Source organism: Mastomys coucha, unplaced genomic scaffold (genome assembly GCF_008632895.1).
Source record: "Mastomys coucha isolate ucsf_1 unplaced genomic scaffold, UCSF_Mcou_1 pScaffold23, whole genome shotgun sequence".
NCBI classification, from domain to species: Eukaryota; Metazoa; Chordata; class Mammalia; order Rodentia; family Muridae; genus Mastomys; species Mastomys coucha.
Genome location: NW_022196906.1, coordinates 101,206,424 through 101,227,229, shown reverse-complemented (window position 1 = coordinate 101,227,229; position 20,806 = coordinate 101,206,424). Strand labels below are relative to the sequence as shown.

Here is a 20,806-nt window from a genome sequence, read left to right as displayed (position 1 = left end):
ACACATTACCGTCACCTGGAGAGTGGGACAACCTTGTCCTCCTGTGGCCAGGCTGCCTACCCTCTCTGACCCCCAGGAAGGCTTCTGAGCCCCCAGGGCTGTGAGCTCTGGGGCCACATCAGAACCCAGAGGCTTAAGAGCCTTCTAGATAGTGCCTGCTGGGCAACTTGAACCTCCTGCCCTGCTGGGTGGGTGGTGGTGAAGCATCCAGTTCTGTTCTCACTGTTGAGTTGTCTTGGAGGGCCAGAGAAGTTAGGGAGATGGGGGGCTTCCCATGGGGTGCCACAAGGATTAGGGAATAGGAGGAAGGAGTCTGGACCCCTGGGACACGCTGGAGAACTCTCTGCAGACAGCCTCGGAAGTGGGCTACTGGCTCTAAGAAGGGTGTGAGGATCAGAGGAAAGGCAAGAACTGAGGAGCCAAGGGATGCTGGGAAGGAGCCCCGGAGGGCAGGGGTGTGGCTGGTCCTGGGCAGGGAGGGGGGCAAGCAGGGGTGTGGGGTGGGTGGGGTGGGGAGAGGAGGGAGCGCTGGTTCTGAATATACTTGCCCTTCAGTTTGCTGATTGGCACTGGGACAGTCCACCAAGAGAGAAAGCGAGGAAAACAAAAACACAAACACAAAAACAAACGAAAAGGGGGAGGGGAAGGGGAGGGGCACAAACAATATTTTATTCAATGGCTGTTTGAATGAAAATATTGTGTCTCATCATCATACCGAAAGGAAACTTCTTGCAAAAAAACGACATGAGAGAGAAAAGAGAGAGCAAGAAACTCAAAGGAGATGAGCCCCAGTCGGCCAGGCAGGTGGGGGGCGCCCGGTGGGGCCGGAGCCCCAGCCTCCCTCCCAGTGACCTCTGGTATTGGGCAGGCAGGGCCAGGCCTGAGATCCAGGCCTTTCCAGAGAGGCCCTTGGTGAGCAGGCATGCACAGGAGCCACAGGCAGAGGAGTGAGAGAGCTGGAGTGGGAGAGGGAAGGAGGCAGAGAAGGGTGGGGGAGAGAGAGAGACAGAGAGAGAGAGAGAGAGAGAGAGAGAGAGAGAGAGAGAGAGAGAGAGAGAGAGAGAGAAGCCAAGGGGAGGAAGGAGAAGGGTGTAAAACAGGAGCCAGGGAGCAAAGAAGGAGGGAGGAGAGAGGGAAGAAGACAGACAAAAGGAAGACTAGAGGGAAGGCAGGTTAGGGAGAAGGGATAGAGGGACTGAGCAGAAGGACAGGGCAAGAGAGAGGGGGTTATGGTGAAGAGAGGGAAAGAGGAGCAAGAGGAAGAGAGAAATGAGAGGAGGAGATGGAGGGAGGATGTGACCTGAGGGAGGAGGGGGAGGAGGAACAGAGGACAAGAGACCTTGGGACAGAGGTGGTACCGCATAGGGAGGACCAGGGCAAGGGGGGTAGAAGAGAAGGGAGGGGAGGAGGGTCTTCCAGGAACATAGCCCCCAGGAGTGTTCAGGGCAGGCAGGCTAAGGAGGGAAGACACGGGATAGGAAAAACTAAAAACAAGCCTCGACGGAAACCATGAGAGAATGGTCTAGAACCAAATCTGAGAAAAGGCAAGCATGCAGATTTCCACAGACTTTCGGAGGCTGGTTCCCCAGCCTGTGGGCACGCCTGAGGCTGGGCAGACTGGGCAGGAGGGGCTGCCTTGCCCGCAAGCTCGGCTGGCTATGCTGCCTGGGGCCGGCCAAGGGTGCAGGGGCAGAGGCAGGGGTGCAGGACGCAGGCAGGGGCCAGGCCACTTACACTTGACCTGCAGGATCTGGTCGCTGAGGTTGGCTTGGAGGTAGTAGGTGCTGTAGGGTGGGAGCACCAGCCCCAGGCTGGGGAGGAGGGGAAGGGAGAGCACAGGTCACTGATGAGGAGAGAGGTACGCTACACTCACCCTTCTTTCCTAGGGCCTTGGGGCCAAAGAGGCCCAAGCTGTGGCAGCCGTAACTCCCCTGCACAACTGTATACCCTAGGAATTACCACCTTGGAGACGCCAGGGTCCCAAGTGACTCCCCACCATATTGCCCACCTCAGCACCCACCTGCCCCACCATCTCCTGGCCCACAGGAAGCTTTCGAGGGGCAGAACGTGGACCCTATGAGAGCCAGGAAACACTATGGGCTGGTCCTGGGGTGTGACAATGCTCCTGGGATTCCAGAATGGACCACAGAGCAGCTGTATAGGGCACAGTGAAGACAGCCTATGCTGAGAGGGGTCAAGACTGGCTCAGAGGCTGCGATGCTGATTGTGAGCAGTCCAAGTGTGATACGCAGGAGACCCTCCAGGTGGGGGGATGTTAGGTCCTGTCCTCAGTCCTGTTCTTCCAGGACCTGCTGCTTGTCACACAGGGGCCAGGGGAGGCCCTGGAGAACCAAACATCTCAGGGTAAATAAATAGTAAGGATGGGGGGGCGCAAGAGGAGAGAAGCAGCCAGGTTCAGACTTTGGGGGTTACTTTCTCCCTTCGCTGTCTGCCCAGCTTTGGCCCACTCACCTGTAGTTGGTACTCCTTATAGGCACCCAGGTGTAGTTCCGAATCACTTCATCTATGTACCTCTGGGAGAGGAGGCTGCATCAGGTTCTTGGGTGAGCAGGCAGGGGTGGGTGGGTAGGGATGGGTGCCCGTTCTGATGCCCTTGTTCCCTGGCCTGTGCCTTCATACCTCATCCAGGGATTTGACCAAAGTTCTGATCTGCTTGTGGCCTTTGTCGCCGTCAATCATGCTGCGACGGATCTGCAAGGGCCAAAGGCGTGAACCCCCTGCTCCCGTGCCAGCCATTTTCTTGCCCTCGCCCCCCCCCCCCCCCCCCCCCCCCCCCCCCGCCTTCAGCTCACCTCCTCCTTGTTCTCATTTTCCAGCTCTGCATCCAGGAAGTCCAAGGTCACAGGCTCCCGGAAGTTGGTAGTCTACAGGAAGCCAGGTAGAAAACTAGGAGTCCTTGTCTTGGAGGGGTTCCCAGCCCACGGGGGACTACTCGCTTGGCTCACCTGGGGCTTGAGATTGGGATGTAGCAACACGTAGCCGTTCAGGTCGATGGCAAACACATAGCCATTGGCGCCAAGCTGTGGGGTACAGATTGGGGGCTCAGAGGGCTGTACAGGGATTTCTTAGACTCTGAGCTGCCCTCCATTCTGTTTCACAGACTGCTTGCCTTTGGCCAAAGGGCCTTTTCTGCCATATGACCCTAAGTCTGCCTCTGAGGCCAGAACTTGCAGGCTGGGTGTCCCTCATACACCAGCCTGCACCAAGGCAGGCATTTTTCATTTCCCATTTCCCATGGAGGAATCAGCCAGCCCGTGGCCAGCAAGGCTACTGCTTTTGTGCCACTGTGCGGCTCTCTCGTAGCTACTGCTTTCTTAAATTATGCTCTCCGGTCCCCATTTTGGTGGTGGTGGATAGGAAAGGAGAGACTCTTAGGATCCTGCAGGCCCAGCGGAAGGCAAGCAGGAGGGAGTGGCATCCAGAGACAAGCCTTTGCCTCTGATAGTTTCTTACTGTATGTGGGGCCCCTCAGGCCAAGCAAAGGTTCCCCATGGTTTAGGCTTGAAGTTGTCACACACGTTTAGCACTTGCTCTTGCTTTCATAGCTGAGACTCAAGTTCTCTAAGCATAGACTCTGAGTAGCCAAACTGCCACCCTGTCTCTTCCCTGGCTCCACTTTCTACCTTCCATGTTCAGCCTCTTATTTGGAAGAGTTTCCTCTGCTTCTGCCCCACCCCCACCCCCTTCCAGCACATTTCTGGGCAGGGCTGAATCTGGCCTGCCACCTGTTGCTATAACTTGTCTGTAAGCCTCAAATGGGTTTTATGGCTTTACTTATTGAGGCGGGATCTCTCTCTGTAGCCCTGTTTGTCCTGGAACTCCCTCTGTAGACCTAGCTGGCCTTGAACTCAGAGATCCATGTGCCTCTGTCTCCTGAGTGGGAGGATTAAAGGAGTGCGCCACCACTGCCCAGTGGGTTTTAAGTTTGTTTGTAGCTTGCAATTAAGAGCATTAACTGCTCTTCCAGAGCACTGGATTTGGTTCCCAGCACCCATGCAATAATAGCTCATGGACATCTGTAACTCTAGTTCCAGGGATCCAGTGTCTTTTTCTGGACTTCATAGGTACCAGGCACATAAAAACATCCAGGCAAAATATCCATACACATTGCTTTTTTTTTTTTAAGAATCAAAAATAATTATTTTATGTAGTGAAAATGATATGGAATTCAAATAGCAATGTCTACAAAAAAAAACTTTATAGGCAACCAGGCATGGTGGTATACACCTTTAATCCCAGTACCTGGGAGGCAGAAGTAGGCTGAGCACTGTGAGTTCGAGGCCAGCCTGGTTTATGTAGTGAGTTCCAGGATAGTCAGAACTATATAGAAAGATCCTGTCTCAAAAAAAAAAAAAAAACAAAAAAAACAAAAAACTAACAAACATGAAACAAATCTGTGTGGGCCATATGTCTATGAGATTTGCCTGCAGCTGCTTTCACATGACAGTAGTATCATGGAAAATGGATGTTTAGATCACCAAGGCCTGGAACAGTCACAGACTAGTCCTTCCCATGAAGCTTGCTGTCCCCAGCTTTGGACTAACCCCTTGAGAAGTCTTTCTTGATTCTCTGAGTCAAAGACCCTGTGAAGGTCTTTCAGTTCCCATGTCTCCCCTGCTGAGTCTGGCTTGTCACTATGGGCAGTAAACCAGGGCAGCAAGGCAGGTGGACACTTACTGTGTAGTTGGGAGTCAGCCTTTTGATGTCATTCAAGGCCACATCGATGCCCATGACACCCAGGATTAGCTGGTTCTGGGCACAAAGGAATGGGACAGTAACACTATAATGAGTCAAGTCCATAGTGGAACCCCGTGGCCCAGGCCTAAGGGCTAAGCTGCTGATACAGACAGCTGCTCGGCCAAGTCTGTTAGCAGGCCTTATCCTTCCTCCATCCCCAGACTTGCTACAGGCATGCCAACCCCTCCCCAGATAACCCACTGGGCAACTTACCTTCTTTTCCCCAGGGCCATCCTGTGTCAGGTTGAAAACAGGGAGAGTCCCTGTTACCACCAACCCCAGCCCCTGAAGGGAGAGGAGGATGGGGTCTCCTGTAGCCAGCCCTGTCTCCACTCTGAGCATTCAGAGAAGGGGCCCAGGCACAGGCCACCTGTCATTTTCATTTACTTGGTCAACATCAATAAGGGGCCCCTCAAGGGTCTTGACCGTGTGGGTACATCTCTGAGGGAAGGCCACCAGTCCCCTTTCTTTGCCCAGAGGCCTTACCAGTGCATCTTCATACACGTTTGTCCATTGCACTTGTTTGGCGTCCTTGCCTGCCAGTACCATGGGCCTACCCAGCACATCCAGGTATTCCTGGGAGAGGAGAGGTACTAAATATCCTTCCCAACTCACTTTTTTCTCATCTGCTGCCATGTGCAACATCAGCCACCAGGGGTCGCTATTGTCACGCGGCTGGAAAGCTCGCAGCCACAACCAGAGGGAGGCGAAAGTCTGGGAGGGGTGGTCTCCTCCACACCCTCACCTGTGTATTGATGCGGATGGCTCCGATGGAAGGGATCTCAAAATAGTAACCTGCAAAGGGAGGAGATGTGGGTTTGACTGGCACAGCAAGGCCCACAGCACAGGGGGTAATGTCTCCTGGATACACCTGCAACTCTCTGTATTGTGTGTGACTCTCCCCCCAACTCCTTTATGCTGCCTGGCACTGCCCTGGCATTGTGACCAATGGTACAGGAGAGGATAGACTGTAGGGGTCTAAAGAAGCAGCAGAGGTGGGAGTGGTTAACAGAGGTGGGTGGAGGAAGGAGCCTCGCTTGAGGATGTCGGTAACATGAGTTTACCCAAATGCACAGAGAGATGGATTGATAAGCAAACAGATGTAGGAGCAGAAAGGCTGGAGACAGATGGACAGCGGACATACAGCCAGATGCGCAGAAAGACGCTTTGTCAGATGGGCAAGCAAGACAGCCCACCAAATAGACAAAGCAACGGACAAAGGGTATGTATGGAAGGACAGATAGATAGCGAGTGAACGGACAGCTGGACACATGGATGGACAGCTGGCAGAAGGACATACATAGCAGGCAAAGGCCCTGGTAGTGAAATCCCATAAGGTACCTTTGTTAGTACAGGCCATCCACTGCAAAGGTGTGACATCATAGTTATGCTGTCCTACGGAGAACGTGAACACGCGTACCTGCAGGGGCAAGGTGGTTATCGCAGTGGCCACCTGAGGATGGCCCTCTCCTGTCCTGGACCCAGCTCAGGGCAGCCACCCACCAGGGCTGAGGCTCACCGTCCGATTGGGCCAGTTGTACTTTTCAAAGACATCCTGCACGCGGTCTTCACCCCCATCCGTGAACATCATGATCATCTTATTGCAGTTAGCCCGAGTGATGTTGGACTAGTGAAGGATGGACAGAGTCAGGCAGTCCTTGGTCTCTCACAGGTCCAGGGTGGGGCCTCCTCCCTCACAGCAGATGGTACTGTCTGTCTAAACTGCCTGCTTACTATTAACAAGGCTATCCATCTTCATCTTCCCATGTCACTAAGCCTGGTCCCTCGCCCACCCCTGGCTACCCGCTTGCCCACCCGTGGGGCTCACATTCTGTAGCTGGTCAAAGGCGTATTCAAAGCCGGCCTTGTATCCTGTGGTGCCCTTGGCCACCATGCCCTGCACAGCTTCCTTGAACACCTTCTTGTTACGCACATTGGCCTGCACCAGGTGTGTGAAGCAAGACACAGGCTGCGCCTTCTCGTTGAACTGTGGGGACAGTGGGGGTGGTGAGTGGCTTCAGGCTGGCCACAGTGGACAGCTGTTGTACAGGGCTGTTGGTTGTCATGGGAGCAGGTTGGATGGGGGTGAGTAGTACCCAGCCTGCCTGCCACCTTGCCACTCACTGAGGCCACGTTCACATAGTCATCATCAGAGAGTGTGTCTAGCATCTCACAGACGGAGGTCTTCATCAGCTTCAGGGTCAGGCCACTCACACTGCCACTCCTGGAAACCAGGCAGGGAGGGGGCATGTACGTGTGGGATCTCACGCCCTTCCCTCATAAGGTTCCCAGGCAGCAGAATCCAGTCCGATCCCCATCCCACCAGCCTACAAGGCTCACTCACACATCCACAATGATGACCATGTCCTTGGGTGATGAGGCCCCCTGTATATACCTGCCAGTAAGAAGACTCAGTTAAGAACGGCACCTCCGGGACCCACTTACCGATTCCCGTGTTTCTACTGACCATGCACTACGGGGGTCTGAATGGGTCTGGGCACCGGGGAGGCCATGCTCAATAAAAAAAGACAGTTTTTTTTTTCTTATGATATGAGTGATCTGGTTCCTTCATTAAGTAAACAAGAGGTGGCGGGGGGAGGGCAGGTGATCCACAGGGGCAGGAGGCTTTAGTGGGTTGTGTCCTCTGTCCTAGAGAGAATCCAGAGAGTCTGGCTGTGTATAAATTGGGGAGGGAGGAAAGATCATGGAGTAGTGTGAGAGGGGCAGAGTAGAAGGTCGGGGTGTCTAGGCATCAAATGAGTAGGTGGGACCAGCTGACCTGACAGAGGCTCTAGCTACCCTTGGAAGCACCCTGGCTGGCCTGCTCTCTCAGTTCTGAGTGGGTGTGGGGGGACCGGGTAGTGGACGATATGCGTGGGGGCAGAGGCAGCTGGGCGGCTTGCCTGGGTGATGGGATCCATTTTCCAGTGGCAGCGATGTGTGAAATGAAAATTGGATAGAGCTGGCTGCACCCTGCTCGGAGGTCTGGATATTGGGAGGGAGGGGAGCAGGCACGAGAGATGGGGAGCTGAGGGGGGTGTCTCTCCTCGACCCCTCCTTGCTCACTCACCAGGGTCGTCTTCTGACGTCATATAGGTCAATTTTCTTGGGGGCTCGCCATGGTGTAGCTGTGGAAAGAGAGGGTGAAGGGGCCTGGCAGAAGGGTTTGACTAGAGCAGACGGGAGTTACGGGGATTGACTTGGCTCATTGTGCCCCATGCACCTCAGGATGGGTAGGCTTGGAGATGGAGCAAGACAGGTGCTACTGGATGGGTCAGGGAGACAGCGGTGCCTACCTGGGTAATATCGGGTGACTCCTGTGGCACTGCCGAAGACTTGCCACAACAGTGTAGGGTCTTGCCTACGGTTCTCAATGAAGACGTTCTCCAGGGCCTCTGTCCAGTTAAGCTCATTGAGGATGACAGTAGCTGGGGAGGTGGGCAGGGCAGAAGGCTAGGGTGGGAGGTTCGGGGTTGTCCCCTGCTAAACCCAGTTCAATGGCCTCCCCTGCTTTCTGCCTGCCTAGGGTTTCTTTGGTTTTCCAGGATCTCATGGGCCATACCAGCTCTCCCAGGGAGATTTTCTTGCTCTCCCTCCTCTAAATCATCAAAGGAATGTCTCAGCCGACCCCTCAGCCAGGCCTCGATGAGCAAGCAGGGCTGATGTGGTTTGTGGCGTGTGGAGAAGAGCTGCCTGGGTGGCAGGGAGCTGTGAGCTGGGCCCCCATCCAGCATGCTGCCTGGAGCCCGCAGCTGGTCCCCAGGGAGCTCACCCACTCAGCATGCACTCCAGGCCGTAGCCACAAGAAAGCAATTAAGGGCCCGCTGATGGGGCTGGAATTATTCAGCTATTAAGGTACCTGATAAGCTGGAAGCCACTCAGCTCCATGATTAATCAACTGGGGCCAGGAGCAGGCAGGGGCAGAAGTGGGGGCTGCAGAGGGGCAGGGGTGGGGCCAGCATCCTATTCCGACACAGGCACATGCACTTGCACACACATGCGCACGTACGTACGTACAGCCTACATCCTTGGCAGCTATTGCTGCCTCTAATCTTTGTTCTTCCAGCCAAACGTAGGAGTCCCCAACTCCTTACTCCCAAACCTACCTGCCCTAGTAACACAATTGCTACCATGGGCAAGGGGTACACAGGAGTTCTCATATGCTACCACCAGTCACCCATCCTCCCTAATTCCTGTGGGTGCAGTGGGTGACCCCTCCCTTCTGCCAGGCCTACCCCTGCTACACACTCACAGACCAAAGCTGATCTCTACCCAACCTGGATGGCACTCTTGTCCCATAACTCAGGGTGCCCCGAAGTCTACCTGCTGTGTGTGTGGGCCCATGTTTTTATCTACATACTGTACCAGGCCACTATCCCCTCTGTGGTCCCTATCAGAGATCTCAAGTGACAGGCAGAGAAGATTCTCTCAGGCCTTTGATTCCCTGAGACCAGATGTGCTGTGCCTGACAGTCTCTCAGGCCCTGCCTGTGCCCAGGGGCCTGCCAACCTTTGCCCACCCCTCTGCCTTTGCTTTGTGTGCAGGCTCTGCTGTGTCTCTCTGCTATCTAGCTCCCTGTGCTTGGCTTTCATCTCTCTCTGTCTCTGTGGTTCTCCTTAACTGACCACAATATGAACACGAAACCTATTTCTACCATTGGCTCTGCCTATTGAGCAGTGTGTTATGGTCCTGTTTCTGATTTAGAAGCCGAGTGAGTTGAACACTTTCTATTTTTCTTTTTAAGGAAAAATGAAGCGTGGCCCCCAAATGCTTCACACAATACCATTTGTCCTTGAGTCTGCAGAGCCTGTCTATCCTTGGCCTCAGTCTTCCTGTCTGAGAAACTTGGAAGTCCCTCAGGCTGCCAGCAGAGGGGTGACTCTAGCTGCAGGTGGATTGTCCCTACGGATATCTGTGACCACAAGGACATACCTGCATGACACACTGAAGTGAAGAACATGCACACACGCCCACACCACGCCCATGTGCACGCACCCTCAGATCACAATGAGTTGGGAAATGGGGACCATGCCCCCTCAGGCAGGCGATTACAGATTTAATTAAAAGTGACACAGTAAATAAAAAACATATAAAATGTAATTTGTTTGGGTAGCGAGGGGTGACTGGGGAGGGTGGTGTGGCTCCTGTTTTAATTAGCGTGCCTGCCTCTGATAGTGCCTCTCGACTGGCTCATGCAGGTGATCTGCAGGAGGCCTGCTGGGGGGGGGGCGCTGACTGACGTTGAGGGTGGCAGGGGCTTCCTGGAAGACCCTAGGATTCCCCCTTTTCCTGGAACCTACACAGTAGCTTTGCCACCTTTGCCCCATTTCCCCACCATCCCAGCACCGCCCCCTCACCTCCACCAAACCCACTGGATTCTGAGGCTGTCCTATCAGTAGGTGTGCACATGGTTATGTCAGAACCAGGGCCTTCAATCTACTGCTCCTGAGGAATTGGAGCAGTAGATGGAGAAGATGCCCAGAGCTGAACACCAGATGAGGGGCCCCAGCAGTAGGCTGAAGCTATAATGACTCTGTTGTGCAAAGCTGCTCCACCCCTGGGACTTGGAATCTCAACCACATTTTCCTGGTCCCTCTTCACCACACTCTTGGCTATTTCAGGCTAGAAACCATTTCCTATTCTTTCAGTTCTGGGCCATAAAGAGGAGTGGGTTAGTCAGGCCCGCGTCTGTTGCCTATGGCAGGTAACTTGCTGCCCTTAATCTCGGTGTCCACCTTGTGCAGGCATTTCTCAGCCCCTCCTAATAGAGTCAGAGATGGGCAGGGATGGCAAGGGGCTGCTCTGGGGCATTCAGCCCAGCAGTGAGAAGCAAGGTCCATATGTGTGGGATATGTGTACACACAGGCTTGAGACCATACCAGCAAAGACGCTGGGTTTCAAGCTCTGCTGAGCATGAAGGCCTATAGGTAGGTAGGCCAGGGAAATGAATGTGTATGACCTTGGGTGCAGGGGACTGGCCAGAGGTGGGTGGCACTAGCTTTCCATCTCAGGGACCTGGAATGCTTGGGAAGTTGGCCCTGCCCCCATGTGCGTGTGGGTGGGAAGGGCTCCTCTCACCCCTCTCACACTTACAGCCTTTGTAGATGTCTGTGGGGATCTGCACAGCCGTGTATGAATAGTTGACTTTGTTCTTGAAGTTTGGGTCCTCGATGAAGTCCAGCCTTAAGGTGCTGGTCTTGGATCCCCTCTCCGTATCTTCACTCTCAGGGTCATCCTGCAGAAAGCACCCCACCCTCATCAGTGCTGGAAAACGGCAAGTGGGTTGGATAGGCTTGTAGGTGAGGACAGGGAGGGCCAGGGTCCAGGAGTCAGGGTCATCTTAAGGGCAGAGGTTATTGCAGAGACAGATGGAGAGACACGGGAGAACATGGATACAGTGGATGGACCCCTCACCCAGAAGGCTTCCCTGGGTGAATGTGCCTGCTCTTGTCCGGCCATTTGCCAAATCTCGGCTAAAACAAAAACCAAAGTGACCCCTTCTCTACATCTGTCAGTGAAGGAGGCAAACAGGAGAGCCAGTTCGGAGTGGGCTGCAGACTTCTGCTTCCAAGGACATGCCTTATGCAATTACAGCGAAGCCTCTGCAGCTTTGCACCCCCACACTCCCCACTGAGTCCCACCCTTTCTCTGTATACAGGCTCCTTTGGTACCAGACAGTCCTAGCCCCATTTAGGGAACCATTTCCCTTAGTAGGGTGGCTCTAGAGATGAGTGTGGGCTAGCACGGAGACTGAGTGACCTACAGAGGGAGGATCCACTATGCCTGCTAGCAGCAGGACTATAAAGGCCCCCGTTGATTTTCTAAAACAAGTTGCAGCCGCCTGACAGGTGCCAATTACGGTATCTCTGGGCCAGGCAGGCTGGGCATGCGCTGTGCAATCCCCCTGCCCCCCCAGCCGCCTACTACCACAGGCTGGCAGGAGTGGAGCTGTGGCTACAGAGATGATGCTGCAGCCCATGGGGGGGAATAGGCTCCAGTGCAGGTGTACAAGCAAGGAAAGAAGATGCTGGAGAAAGTACAGGGGAGGAAGAAAAAGCCAGACAGGGAGGCGAGGGGGACATGTGGAATGCTCCATGCTCTCCCACTCCCTGTTTCTCCACCTGAGACCCTTGTGACTAAGCTCAGAGCAGGCTCCATTCATCCTCTCTTCCCAGTGGGTCTCCAGAGTTGCCCCTCTGTGTTTTAACCTCCTGCTTACTGCCCAGGCCATTTCCACCAGGCCACATTCTAGGGCACAGCTCTGAAGTGATACGAGTCTATCCCCTATCCATCTTCCAGGGATGGTTTTGGACAACAAAATTCAAGCCGTCTATTGTCCTTCATGTCCTTCACCAGGCACACCCACCTCCTGCCCGTTTTGGGAAACTCCTGGAATGTCCTTAGGTGCTGGGTAAAGCCAGAGTAGGCAGCTGCTGAGCATCTGGGCTAGAGAAGGGAGCTAGTGGTCTGGGAGGTGTAAGCCACGCATGCTCCACTCAGAGGGAGAGGCGTAGGAGAAGAGAGCCCCCCCAAATGTCAGCGGCACATGAAGGGCACTGAAAAATTTAATCTTCCAACTTTCCCAACTAATGTGACATTTGGATTCCATTCTGATAAGCCTTCAGCCCGCGAACTTTCTCCTTCTCTTCCCCCACCCCCACCTTCTGGCTGGCAATTTAAAAGTAAATGGTCTAGAAAGATCTCTAACTGTACCTCTGGCAAAGATTAAAACCAAACAAAACGAAACAACACAACACACCAAGCAGGGGACTTGGTGCGCGCGCGCGCGCTGTTATTTATATCTGGCTTGGAGCTTCTGGCCTTACTGACCCTAGCCCAGGCCTGACTAGAGCAGTGCTTCCCTACTGGGTAGTTCCAATTCCCTCCCCACCCCACCCTCGCAGGGGCTGGGAGGCAGAGTGGCAGGCATTTGGAGCCAGGGTTGGGGTCCTGGATAGAGTTGAGAGCTGCGGGAAGCAGGGAGCAGTGTCCTGGACAGGATTTGGGTACAAGGCTGTCCAGGGGGGCTCTCGGTGCCAGCTGAACCCAGGAGTTCAGTGCAGTGGGCAACTGTAGTCTCCTGGTTTATATTTAATGTACTGATTGCTAAAATTACAGCCCGCTGCCGAGGGGGGTAAGGAATTAGATTCAGGGTCTAATTAAAGGTTCGCTCTTCATTTGAATTTCAGATTCCAGCTTTAATTTTAGCAACTTCTCCGGGAGCCACGGAGCTCAGCCAAGGGGAAATGCACCTGCTTGAGCCCACCCCCTCCTTCTCGGCCCCTCGCCCTCCCTAAGGCTTCCTAGGCTAACCTGGCATGGAGGCCTCCCGCACAGGTATCTTTTCCAGCCTTCCCACCTCCTGGTGTCACAGGCTACCTCTGCTTAGGCCAGTAAAGCCTCCAGGCCTCCAGGCCAGAAAAAGAAATGCTGGGCCCTGGGTTTTCTGAATCGGCAAGCACAGATCAGTACTAGACATTACACCACTGTACCACCACCGTTTACAGTTAGGTTCAACCACTGTGCTTTGGAGTCAGACGCTGGTAAGTTCACAGAACACTAGGCTAGTCCTAAGTGCTTGAACCCAGGGACACTGTTGGTGTTCTCTGTGGCTCTTTGTCACCCCATAGTCATTCTTGCTGAGCCCTCTCATGATGGGGACCTCACCACCTTCCAAGCTAACCCAAGCAGATCTGGGGACATGGGATATGGAAATAAAATGGTGTAGGCCCAGCGTTGCCACTTCTGGGAGATTATCATGGTTGAGCTGAGTCCCATCTGAAAACAGATATAGGAACTGGGCTACGTCTGTGTCAGAGGCCACCAAGAGATGCAGGGCCAAGCAATGATGGTGAAGCCAGGCCATGGGTCCTCTACATAGCTTGATGCTAAGTTCCCCAGATCACAGGGAAGGGAGCCTCTACTGTCCCAGGGCGGGGCTTAGATGTCACCATGGTCTCACTCCCACGTACCTCCCCCCAGGAGGCCCTGGGGACTATTCTTCTCTCCCCTCTACTCCCATGGTGCTCAGAGAGCCCCTCGTACTGGCACCAAACTGCCCTGATAGCCAACACTTTACCACCCTGCCCAGAGAGGGAGACACAGCTCGCTCCACATTGTGCAGAGGAGCTTAGCCTATAATGGTGATGAAGACAGAGCCCTGGAGGGTCGAAGACCTCTAGGGAGTTGCGGACAATGGGAGAAGTTGACCAAGCACAACGCATAATGGCTGAGTTCAGAAAGGTCAGTATGGATCCATAACACCCACTATACAGCTGGCCCCGGAGGACAGGCGTGGCTCTGGCTGCTCCCTGTCCTCTACAGCAAAGGCTGGGACACTCACCAGCTCGGCGTCAGCCTTGGCGTCATAGTACACGATGTCTTCCTCCTGGGGATGAGAGAGAAGCTTTAGTGCTCATAGCTCAGGGGCTCTCAAGACGCAGCCTGGATCCTCAGGTCTGCCAAGCCCTAGAACAGCTCTTGGGATTCTTCTAGGACTGATTCAATCCCTTCCTCCACCTAAAGCCACCCCCAGAAAAAGTGGGGTGAGTCAGTGCTGCTGGTACCCTGCCCCCGCCACCCTCAGGTCCTTCCCACTCTCCGGAACGAGGCTGCACTCCAGGTCTGCCTGAGTACCAGGGCCTTGCCCCCTGGGAGAACTGAGGGCCGGGGTCAGAGGCAGCCTGCTGCTGAGGCAGGACCAGGGAGTGAGGGAGATAGGAAGTCAGAGCAGAGCCTGGGCGACAGCGAAATAATGACTTCACACTGCATCTTCCAATTTCTTCTATTAAAAAGCCTGCTCATTACGAGCATGTACTTATTAATTATCTGTGATTTGTTGTGAAATGCAAGGGGGTTTACACAACAGGAGCGGGAATAAACAAAGCTGGGCCCGTATGCCTGCCTGTGGCCCTCACTCACATGTGCCTGCCTGCCCATCCTGGCCCGTGCCTGCCAGCCTGCCGCCTGGGTTCTTGGCCATCTGCACGTCATAATCACCCGTCGCCCCGGGGACCCGTAACACAAACGGGCTAATTTCATGTTTAATGATCTTTAATCAGAACCGAGTGCAGCTGATAGAGGCCGCCAGAAGGTGAGCCCAGTGTCAGCAAGTGCCACTTGCCCAGAAGGGGCCGTCCCACTTTGCTCTGGTGGGCTCTAGGGCCAAGGCCACTGTCCAAGTCACTCCCCAGGTGCTCCTCAGCCATTATTTATATTATAAGATCCTTCAGTGTTGCCCCAGGGGTTCCTTACACAGCTGGGGCTTTTTCTTTGTGGCCTGATCCATTCCCTAGGACTTGCCTGCAAAGCAGCCAGCATAGAGCCAACACTCACTCCATGAGGGGTGGGAGTCACACAGGCTACTCTGTCCAAACCTAGCTGGAGCATACTGTGTGACCTTAGGTTTGTACCACACTCTCTCTGGGCCTCCCTATGCCTCCAGGGAAGGGTTCGGCCAGATGCCAGGTCTGTGGCCAATGGTTTTAGTTGGTCAGTATTTGCGAATGTTTAAGGTGATAGTCTCAGGCTGTCTTCTTCAGGTGTGCTGGGGTTACAGACAAGCTATTGGCTGGACGTGGAGACTTAAGTCAAGCATTCTGGATCAGTGACTGAATGCCTGGCACAATGTTGATATCTCAAGAGGTGTCTAATATGTGTGGCACTTCTGGTGACTCAAAAAAGAGACACGAGGGCAGGGAGAAAGAAGAAGGTTTTATATCCAGGATTTGGCCTGCCCTTCCAATTCATCGACAGCCTCATCCAGACTTGCCACCCACCCACCCATCTAGGAAGACAAGCCTGGATAGGGGGCTGGGGCAGAGCCCAGGCTCCAGGGGGCTCAGCCTTTCCCTATGCCTGGCTCACACAGAAGCACGTAATGAAAGCTGACATTACATCAAACACAATAAGGAGTTTCGGTTGATGAAGATCATTCCTGAACACACAAACCCATTAAACTGAGGGGAAAAAAAATATCAATTCAACACACTCGCAGGCGAAAAGAAAATGTGATTTGTTATCTAAAAGGGGGTTATAAACACGGCTCTGATGCTCTTTCCCGCCGTAATGAAAACAGGCGGGCGCAGTGGGAGGACTGCAGATTACGACCTGGGGCTTCACTTGCCAACTTTTGAGGCAAAGCTCCTGCAAGGACGGGAAAGGGCGTGGGTGGGGGCTGGCCATTGTCAGGCTGTGAAAGGGGGTCCATCTGTACCCTAGTCATCCTTGGGGTGCCTTGACGCTCACTTGGGCCATCTCTTCAGCAGTTCCCATGATTCTGTTTATTTTTTTTTCTGCTGTTTTATAGTCTCAGTGGAAGATACAATGTTGGTAGCATAAGAGATAAAGGGAAATAGCATGCAGGCTTGTCAGGTTCTTGTAGACTATGGGTGGGGCCCAAGTATCGAAGTACTTGCTTTGCCTTGGCTGGCAGCCTTGGCAAGGTCACATGTGAAAATGCACAGTCCACACAGCTGTGATTTCTATTTGGTGTGATGTGGCGCTGAGAGCGGCTGGTCGAGCCATCACAGTGTGTGGGAGCAGGTCTCCGGGAAGGGAGACTCGCATCTGCTTTTTACCTGGGCAGTGCCAGAATGTTGGCCTTTGTGACTCATGTCCTGAACTAAACAAGGAGGTAGACTATAGTGAGTGAGCACGGGGGCCTTGAAGAATTCAAGTTTTGCTAAGTGCCCATCAGTGAGTAAATGCAGGCTGACTAAGCTGGGTGGTGTGGTGGTCCTTTGGTCCCTGCCCTTGGGAGGCAGAGGTAGGTGGCTCTTCATGAATGTGAGGTCTACATAGTTGAGTTCCACGATAGCCAGAACTACAAAGTCAGACCCTGTCTCAAGATGAAATAAAAACGAAAACCCAAAACCGAAGGCACCAGCCAGATGGATTTGCCTCAGTAGGCCCATGACGATTTTCAGGATCCATCCCCTCTTCACCCTCCATGTTCTCGATAAGGCAAGGTTAGATCACGCAGCCTCCAATGAGCTTGCATCCAGGGGTCTGTCACCCAACATAAAATTTAGCATCAGAAAGAGAACAGAGGATTTCAGAGCTGGAAGCCAACCCCACAGCCCACACGAGGGGCTGCATGTGGAAAGGACCCTCGGACATGGGTGACATCGGTGTTGAAAGCATGTTCTGATGACTTTATCTGCTCACGCCTTTCAGTTTTGTTTTTTTGTTTTTTGTTTTTTTGGTTTTTTGTTTTTTGTTTTTTTGTTTTTTTGTTTTTTTGTTTTTGTTTTTGTTTTTTTTTTTTTTTGCTCAAGCTTTGTTAAAAAAAGGTGGGTAAATGGCCTTCCTAACTCCCACACACAACCCCCACCAGGAACCTGTATACATAAGTGGCTGGGGAGGGCAGGGCTCGATGTGTATGCATGGGAGTGCATGGCACATTTGTTCCTTAGAAGGAGCCGAGCCTGAGAGGACATGAAGGAAGCTGTGGAGCAGGAGAGCAAGGAGGAGCCCAGGATACGTGGGATGCAGGGCTGTCGTCTAAGTTTGGCAAGGCAGCTGCCAAGGCTGCTCAGACATGACTGCCACCTGTCCACCAGCCCCCTGTGTGGTGCCCAGGCAGCCACCCAGCCACCCCAGTGAGGTCGTGTGGCCTTCCTTCTAGGACTTACTGCCAACTTAGCTCGACCAAAAAGGATTTTTTTTTTCTTCCTGAGAGCCGTCTGTTACTGGCTTGACAGAGACAGGTGGTGAGCCCTATGGCTGGGTTGGACCCTCGGGCGGGGGGGGCCACCTGTCTTGTCCAGCTGGCTCTTCAGGCCTTAGTTCTGGCTTTACAAGTCTCCCTGTAAATTCTGTAGCTAGGGTTACCTTCCCCATCAGAGAGGAAGAGCTGCTACCTCCACCAGACTCCAAGGCCTCCCATTGTAGCCTGAGACGGAGGGTTTATCTTCTTTTCGCTCTCTCCCCAACTCATGCCCTGGCCTAGATCCTCCTTGGTGGCAGCTTAGGTGGCAAACGGTGTTGGCTCAGTGTGATATTGGCACCAGGCATTGTCCAGCAGGTGGCCCATCTTCATCTACTGTTAAGTGTTACGGGTACCAGACCACCTGCTGCCCGTCTGTGTAGAGCCACGGGAGGTGCTGCCTGTAAATCGGGCCACGGTCTCTCTAGTATTCCCAGCTCTTGGCTGTGGCTACTGGTTCCCTGTCCCTGCCAGGATCAAATGAGTATGGTCATGGCCCAGAATTAGAGAGTATTTTACCCCCCCCCCCCATTTATTGGCCCCTTGATGTATGGCAGCTCTGATCCTACGGATTCAAGGATTCCCTAAGTCCCTGGCTGATGTCAGAGGGATGTATGTGTGGATATACAAGTATACCGTCATTATCTGTTCCCTGCTCTGTACTGTCCACACTGGGTGATACATACCTTACTAACCATGCAGTGAATTCCTGTCTAGTTCCACGAGCCCAGCACTCTGTGCCCACAACTACTGGATAACATGCCCCCCACCCCCATTCAGAAGTGAGAAGACCATTCCTGGTCACTTTGCCACCAGAGCATGGAACTGGACACAAGGTCAGGTGATAGAAGGCACTGACACAGGTCTGGCTGTCCCTGATCTGATGGAGTCATGAGTGAGACAGACAAATGGGACAATTGCCTGGTTATGTCTATGATATAGAGGTCCAGAAGGAGGTGCTGTGAGCAGTGCGGGGGACTGCCCTCAGGCCGGGGCTGGCAAGGGGAATCCTGGGCTTGGCCTGAAGAATTAGGGGACAAATCAGTGGTGCGTGCCTCTAATCCCAGCACTTGGGAGACAGAGGCAGGCAGATTTCTGAGTTTGAGGACAGCCTGGTCTACTGAGTGGGTTCCAGGACAGCCAGGGCTACACGGAGAAACCCTGTCTCAAAAAACAAAACAAAATAAAACAAAAAAAGAATTAGGGGAGGAGAGTGTTCCTGGGAGAAGGCTGGACCTGAGAAAGGACCTGAGCTTGAGGCTGGGATTATGACATGGGTCACTTGTCTTCCTGAGCATGGAGAACAAATGTGAGTCCTTGTTCTTCTCAAGGTCACTGGATTTTGGGGTGGGTTTTATGCTTGCAAGGGACAAACCACATCCTCTCCCCAGCCACGGCTGCTGCATGGCCTGTCACGAACAGCCCCTGCCAGCTCTCCCTGGCAGTGCTGGCTGGCAGGTGGGCTAATGGGCCACCATTAGCACTAATGCCTTTCAGCCTGGCAGTCACAGAAGCGGCAGATCTTCATGGGAACAGCAGTGACCCTGCAGTCTGGAAGACACAGGTGACCACGGGCCCTCCACCTGGGCATCTCAGGCATGCGCACTGATGGGCTGATCAGCACAGGGGGAAGAGGGCATGGGGCAAACAAAGCCCTGCCCTCTGTGTGGCCAGTGCAGCACATCCACAACCTGGCCACAACCACAACTGCAGCAGCTCAGGTTAAGCAGGAGGGTGGTTAGCCAGAGCCCATTTCTGCTTCAGCCGAAGGCAGGCACGGACAGAGATGTTCCATAAATCACTGGCTTGGCACCCATGCAGCCTGGTGAGCACCCCTCAGAGGTCATGCTAAACTGATAGATAGCACCAACATCAGCTAGCCAATGGGGAAAAGGAGCCTCCTTTGTATCCTGTAAAACCGTGATCCAGTGACACAGAAGTGGGTCCTTGAGCAGCATCTCTCAGTGCCCTTGGGTCCCCCTAAGCTCCAGTACTCTCTCAGGCATCCCTAGTGCCCACTCTGGCCCAGAATAAGTGGGACTGCTGAGATCCATGGACCAGGGGCCAGGCAGGACAGCACTGGGAAATCAGGTTTGTTTTGAAGAACCTGGAAGACAGATCAGGTTTTGTGCTATGCGGGCCTCTTTGTCTCCCTCTCTGGGGCTTGGGCCTGCTCATGGGAGAAAACAAGCTGATGATCAGAGGAAAAAAAAAAATGAAGAAACTGAGGAGAAGTTGCAGGTCCCCGACACTCAGAGGACAGAGCGAATGACGAGCTAAGAAGATACCACAGCTGAAGGGGAGCATGCTAGGAGGAATGAAGGGAATCCAGTCAGAGATCAGGAGAAACCAAGGCCCAGGGACAGGAAGGGGCCCTGGGAGAGGCCCTCAGGATGGTGGAGCATGAGAGGAGGAGCTGAGAAACAAGGCTATGCAAGGATGCAGGAGTGGGCAGATGGGTGGCCTGAGTGTAGCGGGGTGGGGCCGGGAGCTGTGAATCCAGGTTGTCTGGTTATGGCAGCATGGTCTGAGCGTCAAGGAAGACGCCCTGTCTACCTCTCCATCAACTTATCTACCTACCTATTTGTCTATCTATCTACCTACTACCTGTCTACCTGTCTATCTACCTGCCTACCTGTCTGTCTATATACCTAACTACTATCTACCTTTCTTTTTCTCTCTTTTTTTGTTTTTGTTTTTGTTCTTCAAAACAGGGTTTCTCTGTGTAGCAGTGGCTGTCTTGGAACTTGCTCTATAGACCAGGCTGGTCTGAACTCAGAGATCTGCCTGCCTCTGCCTCCCAAGTGCTGGGATTAAAGGCGTGCACCACCCCTGCAACCTGGCATCTTCTTTCTTTCTCTCTCTCTTTTTAAAAAAGATCTGTGTTTGTTTGCTTGTTTATTATGTATAGAGTTCTGCCTGCATGTATGCCTGCATGCCAGAAGAGGGCACCAGATCTCATTATAGATGGTTGTGAACCACCATGTGGTTGCTGGGAATTGAACTTAGGACTTCTGGAAGAGCAGCCAGTGCTCTTCACCACTGAGCCATCTATCTAACCCCCATCTTTTTTTACTTTTTAATTTCAAATATATGAGTGTTTGCCCTGCATGTATGTCTGTGTACCACATGCATGCCTGATGCCCACAGGGGCCGGAAGAAGGCACTGTATCTTCTAGAACTGGGGTTAGAGACAGTTGTTAGCTGCCGTCTTCTGAGAATTGAACCTGCATCCTCTGTCCTCTGGAAGAGTAGCCAGGGCTCTGTTGAAGTGCATGTGTGTTTGTGTATGTTTTTGTGCTGGCATGAACGTAGGTGTGTGTTTCTCTCTCTTTCTCT

At 53.3% G+C, this 20,806-nt stretch overlaps 1 protein-coding gene across 7 annotated transcripts in view; it reads right to left on the bottom strand.

Moving 5' to 3' along the window:
* Cacna2d2 (calcium voltage-gated channel auxiliary subunit alpha2delta 2) overlaps positions 1-20,806 on the bottom strand; it is a 133,221-nt gene that overhangs the window by 9,611 nt on the left and 102,804 nt on the right. For 4 of the 7 annotated variants that reach the window (XM_031343424.1, XM_031343425.1, XM_031343422.1 and 1 more), the window contains exons 5-22: positions 14,102-14,146; positions 10,852-10,993; positions 8,055-8,186; positions 7,829-7,886; positions 7,103-7,153; positions 6,883-6,982; positions 6,587-6,745; positions 6,278-6,385; positions 6,100-6,178; positions 5,504-5,553; positions 5,245-5,334; positions 4,972-5,043; positions 4,699-4,773; positions 2,967-3,041; positions 2,814-2,885; positions 2,641-2,712; positions 2,473-2,534; positions 1,735-1,811 (exon numbers count right to left, since the gene is read on the bottom strand). In XM_031343424.1, coding sequence (XP_031199284.1) covers positions 1,735-1,811; positions 2,473-2,534; positions 2,641-2,712; positions 2,814-2,885; positions 2,967-3,041; positions 4,699-4,773; positions 4,972-5,043; positions 5,245-5,334; positions 5,504-5,553; positions 6,100-6,178; positions 6,278-6,385; positions 6,587-6,745; positions 6,883-6,982; positions 7,103-7,153; positions 7,829-7,886; positions 8,055-8,186; positions 10,852-10,993; positions 14,102-14,146 — 1,519 coding nt within the window. Of the gene's footprint in view, positions 1-548; positions 570-1,734; positions 1,812-2,472; positions 2,535-2,640; positions 2,713-2,813; positions 2,886-2,966; positions 3,042-4,698; positions 4,774-4,971; positions 5,044-5,244; positions 5,335-5,503; positions 5,554-6,099; positions 6,179-6,277; positions 6,386-6,586; positions 6,746-6,882; positions 6,983-7,102; positions 7,154-7,828; positions 7,887-8,054; positions 8,187-10,851; positions 10,994-14,101; positions 14,147-20,806 lie in introns of all 7 variants that reach the window. The other 3 variants (XM_031343421.1, XM_031343419.1, XM_031343420.1) reach the window with 1 other exon arrangement.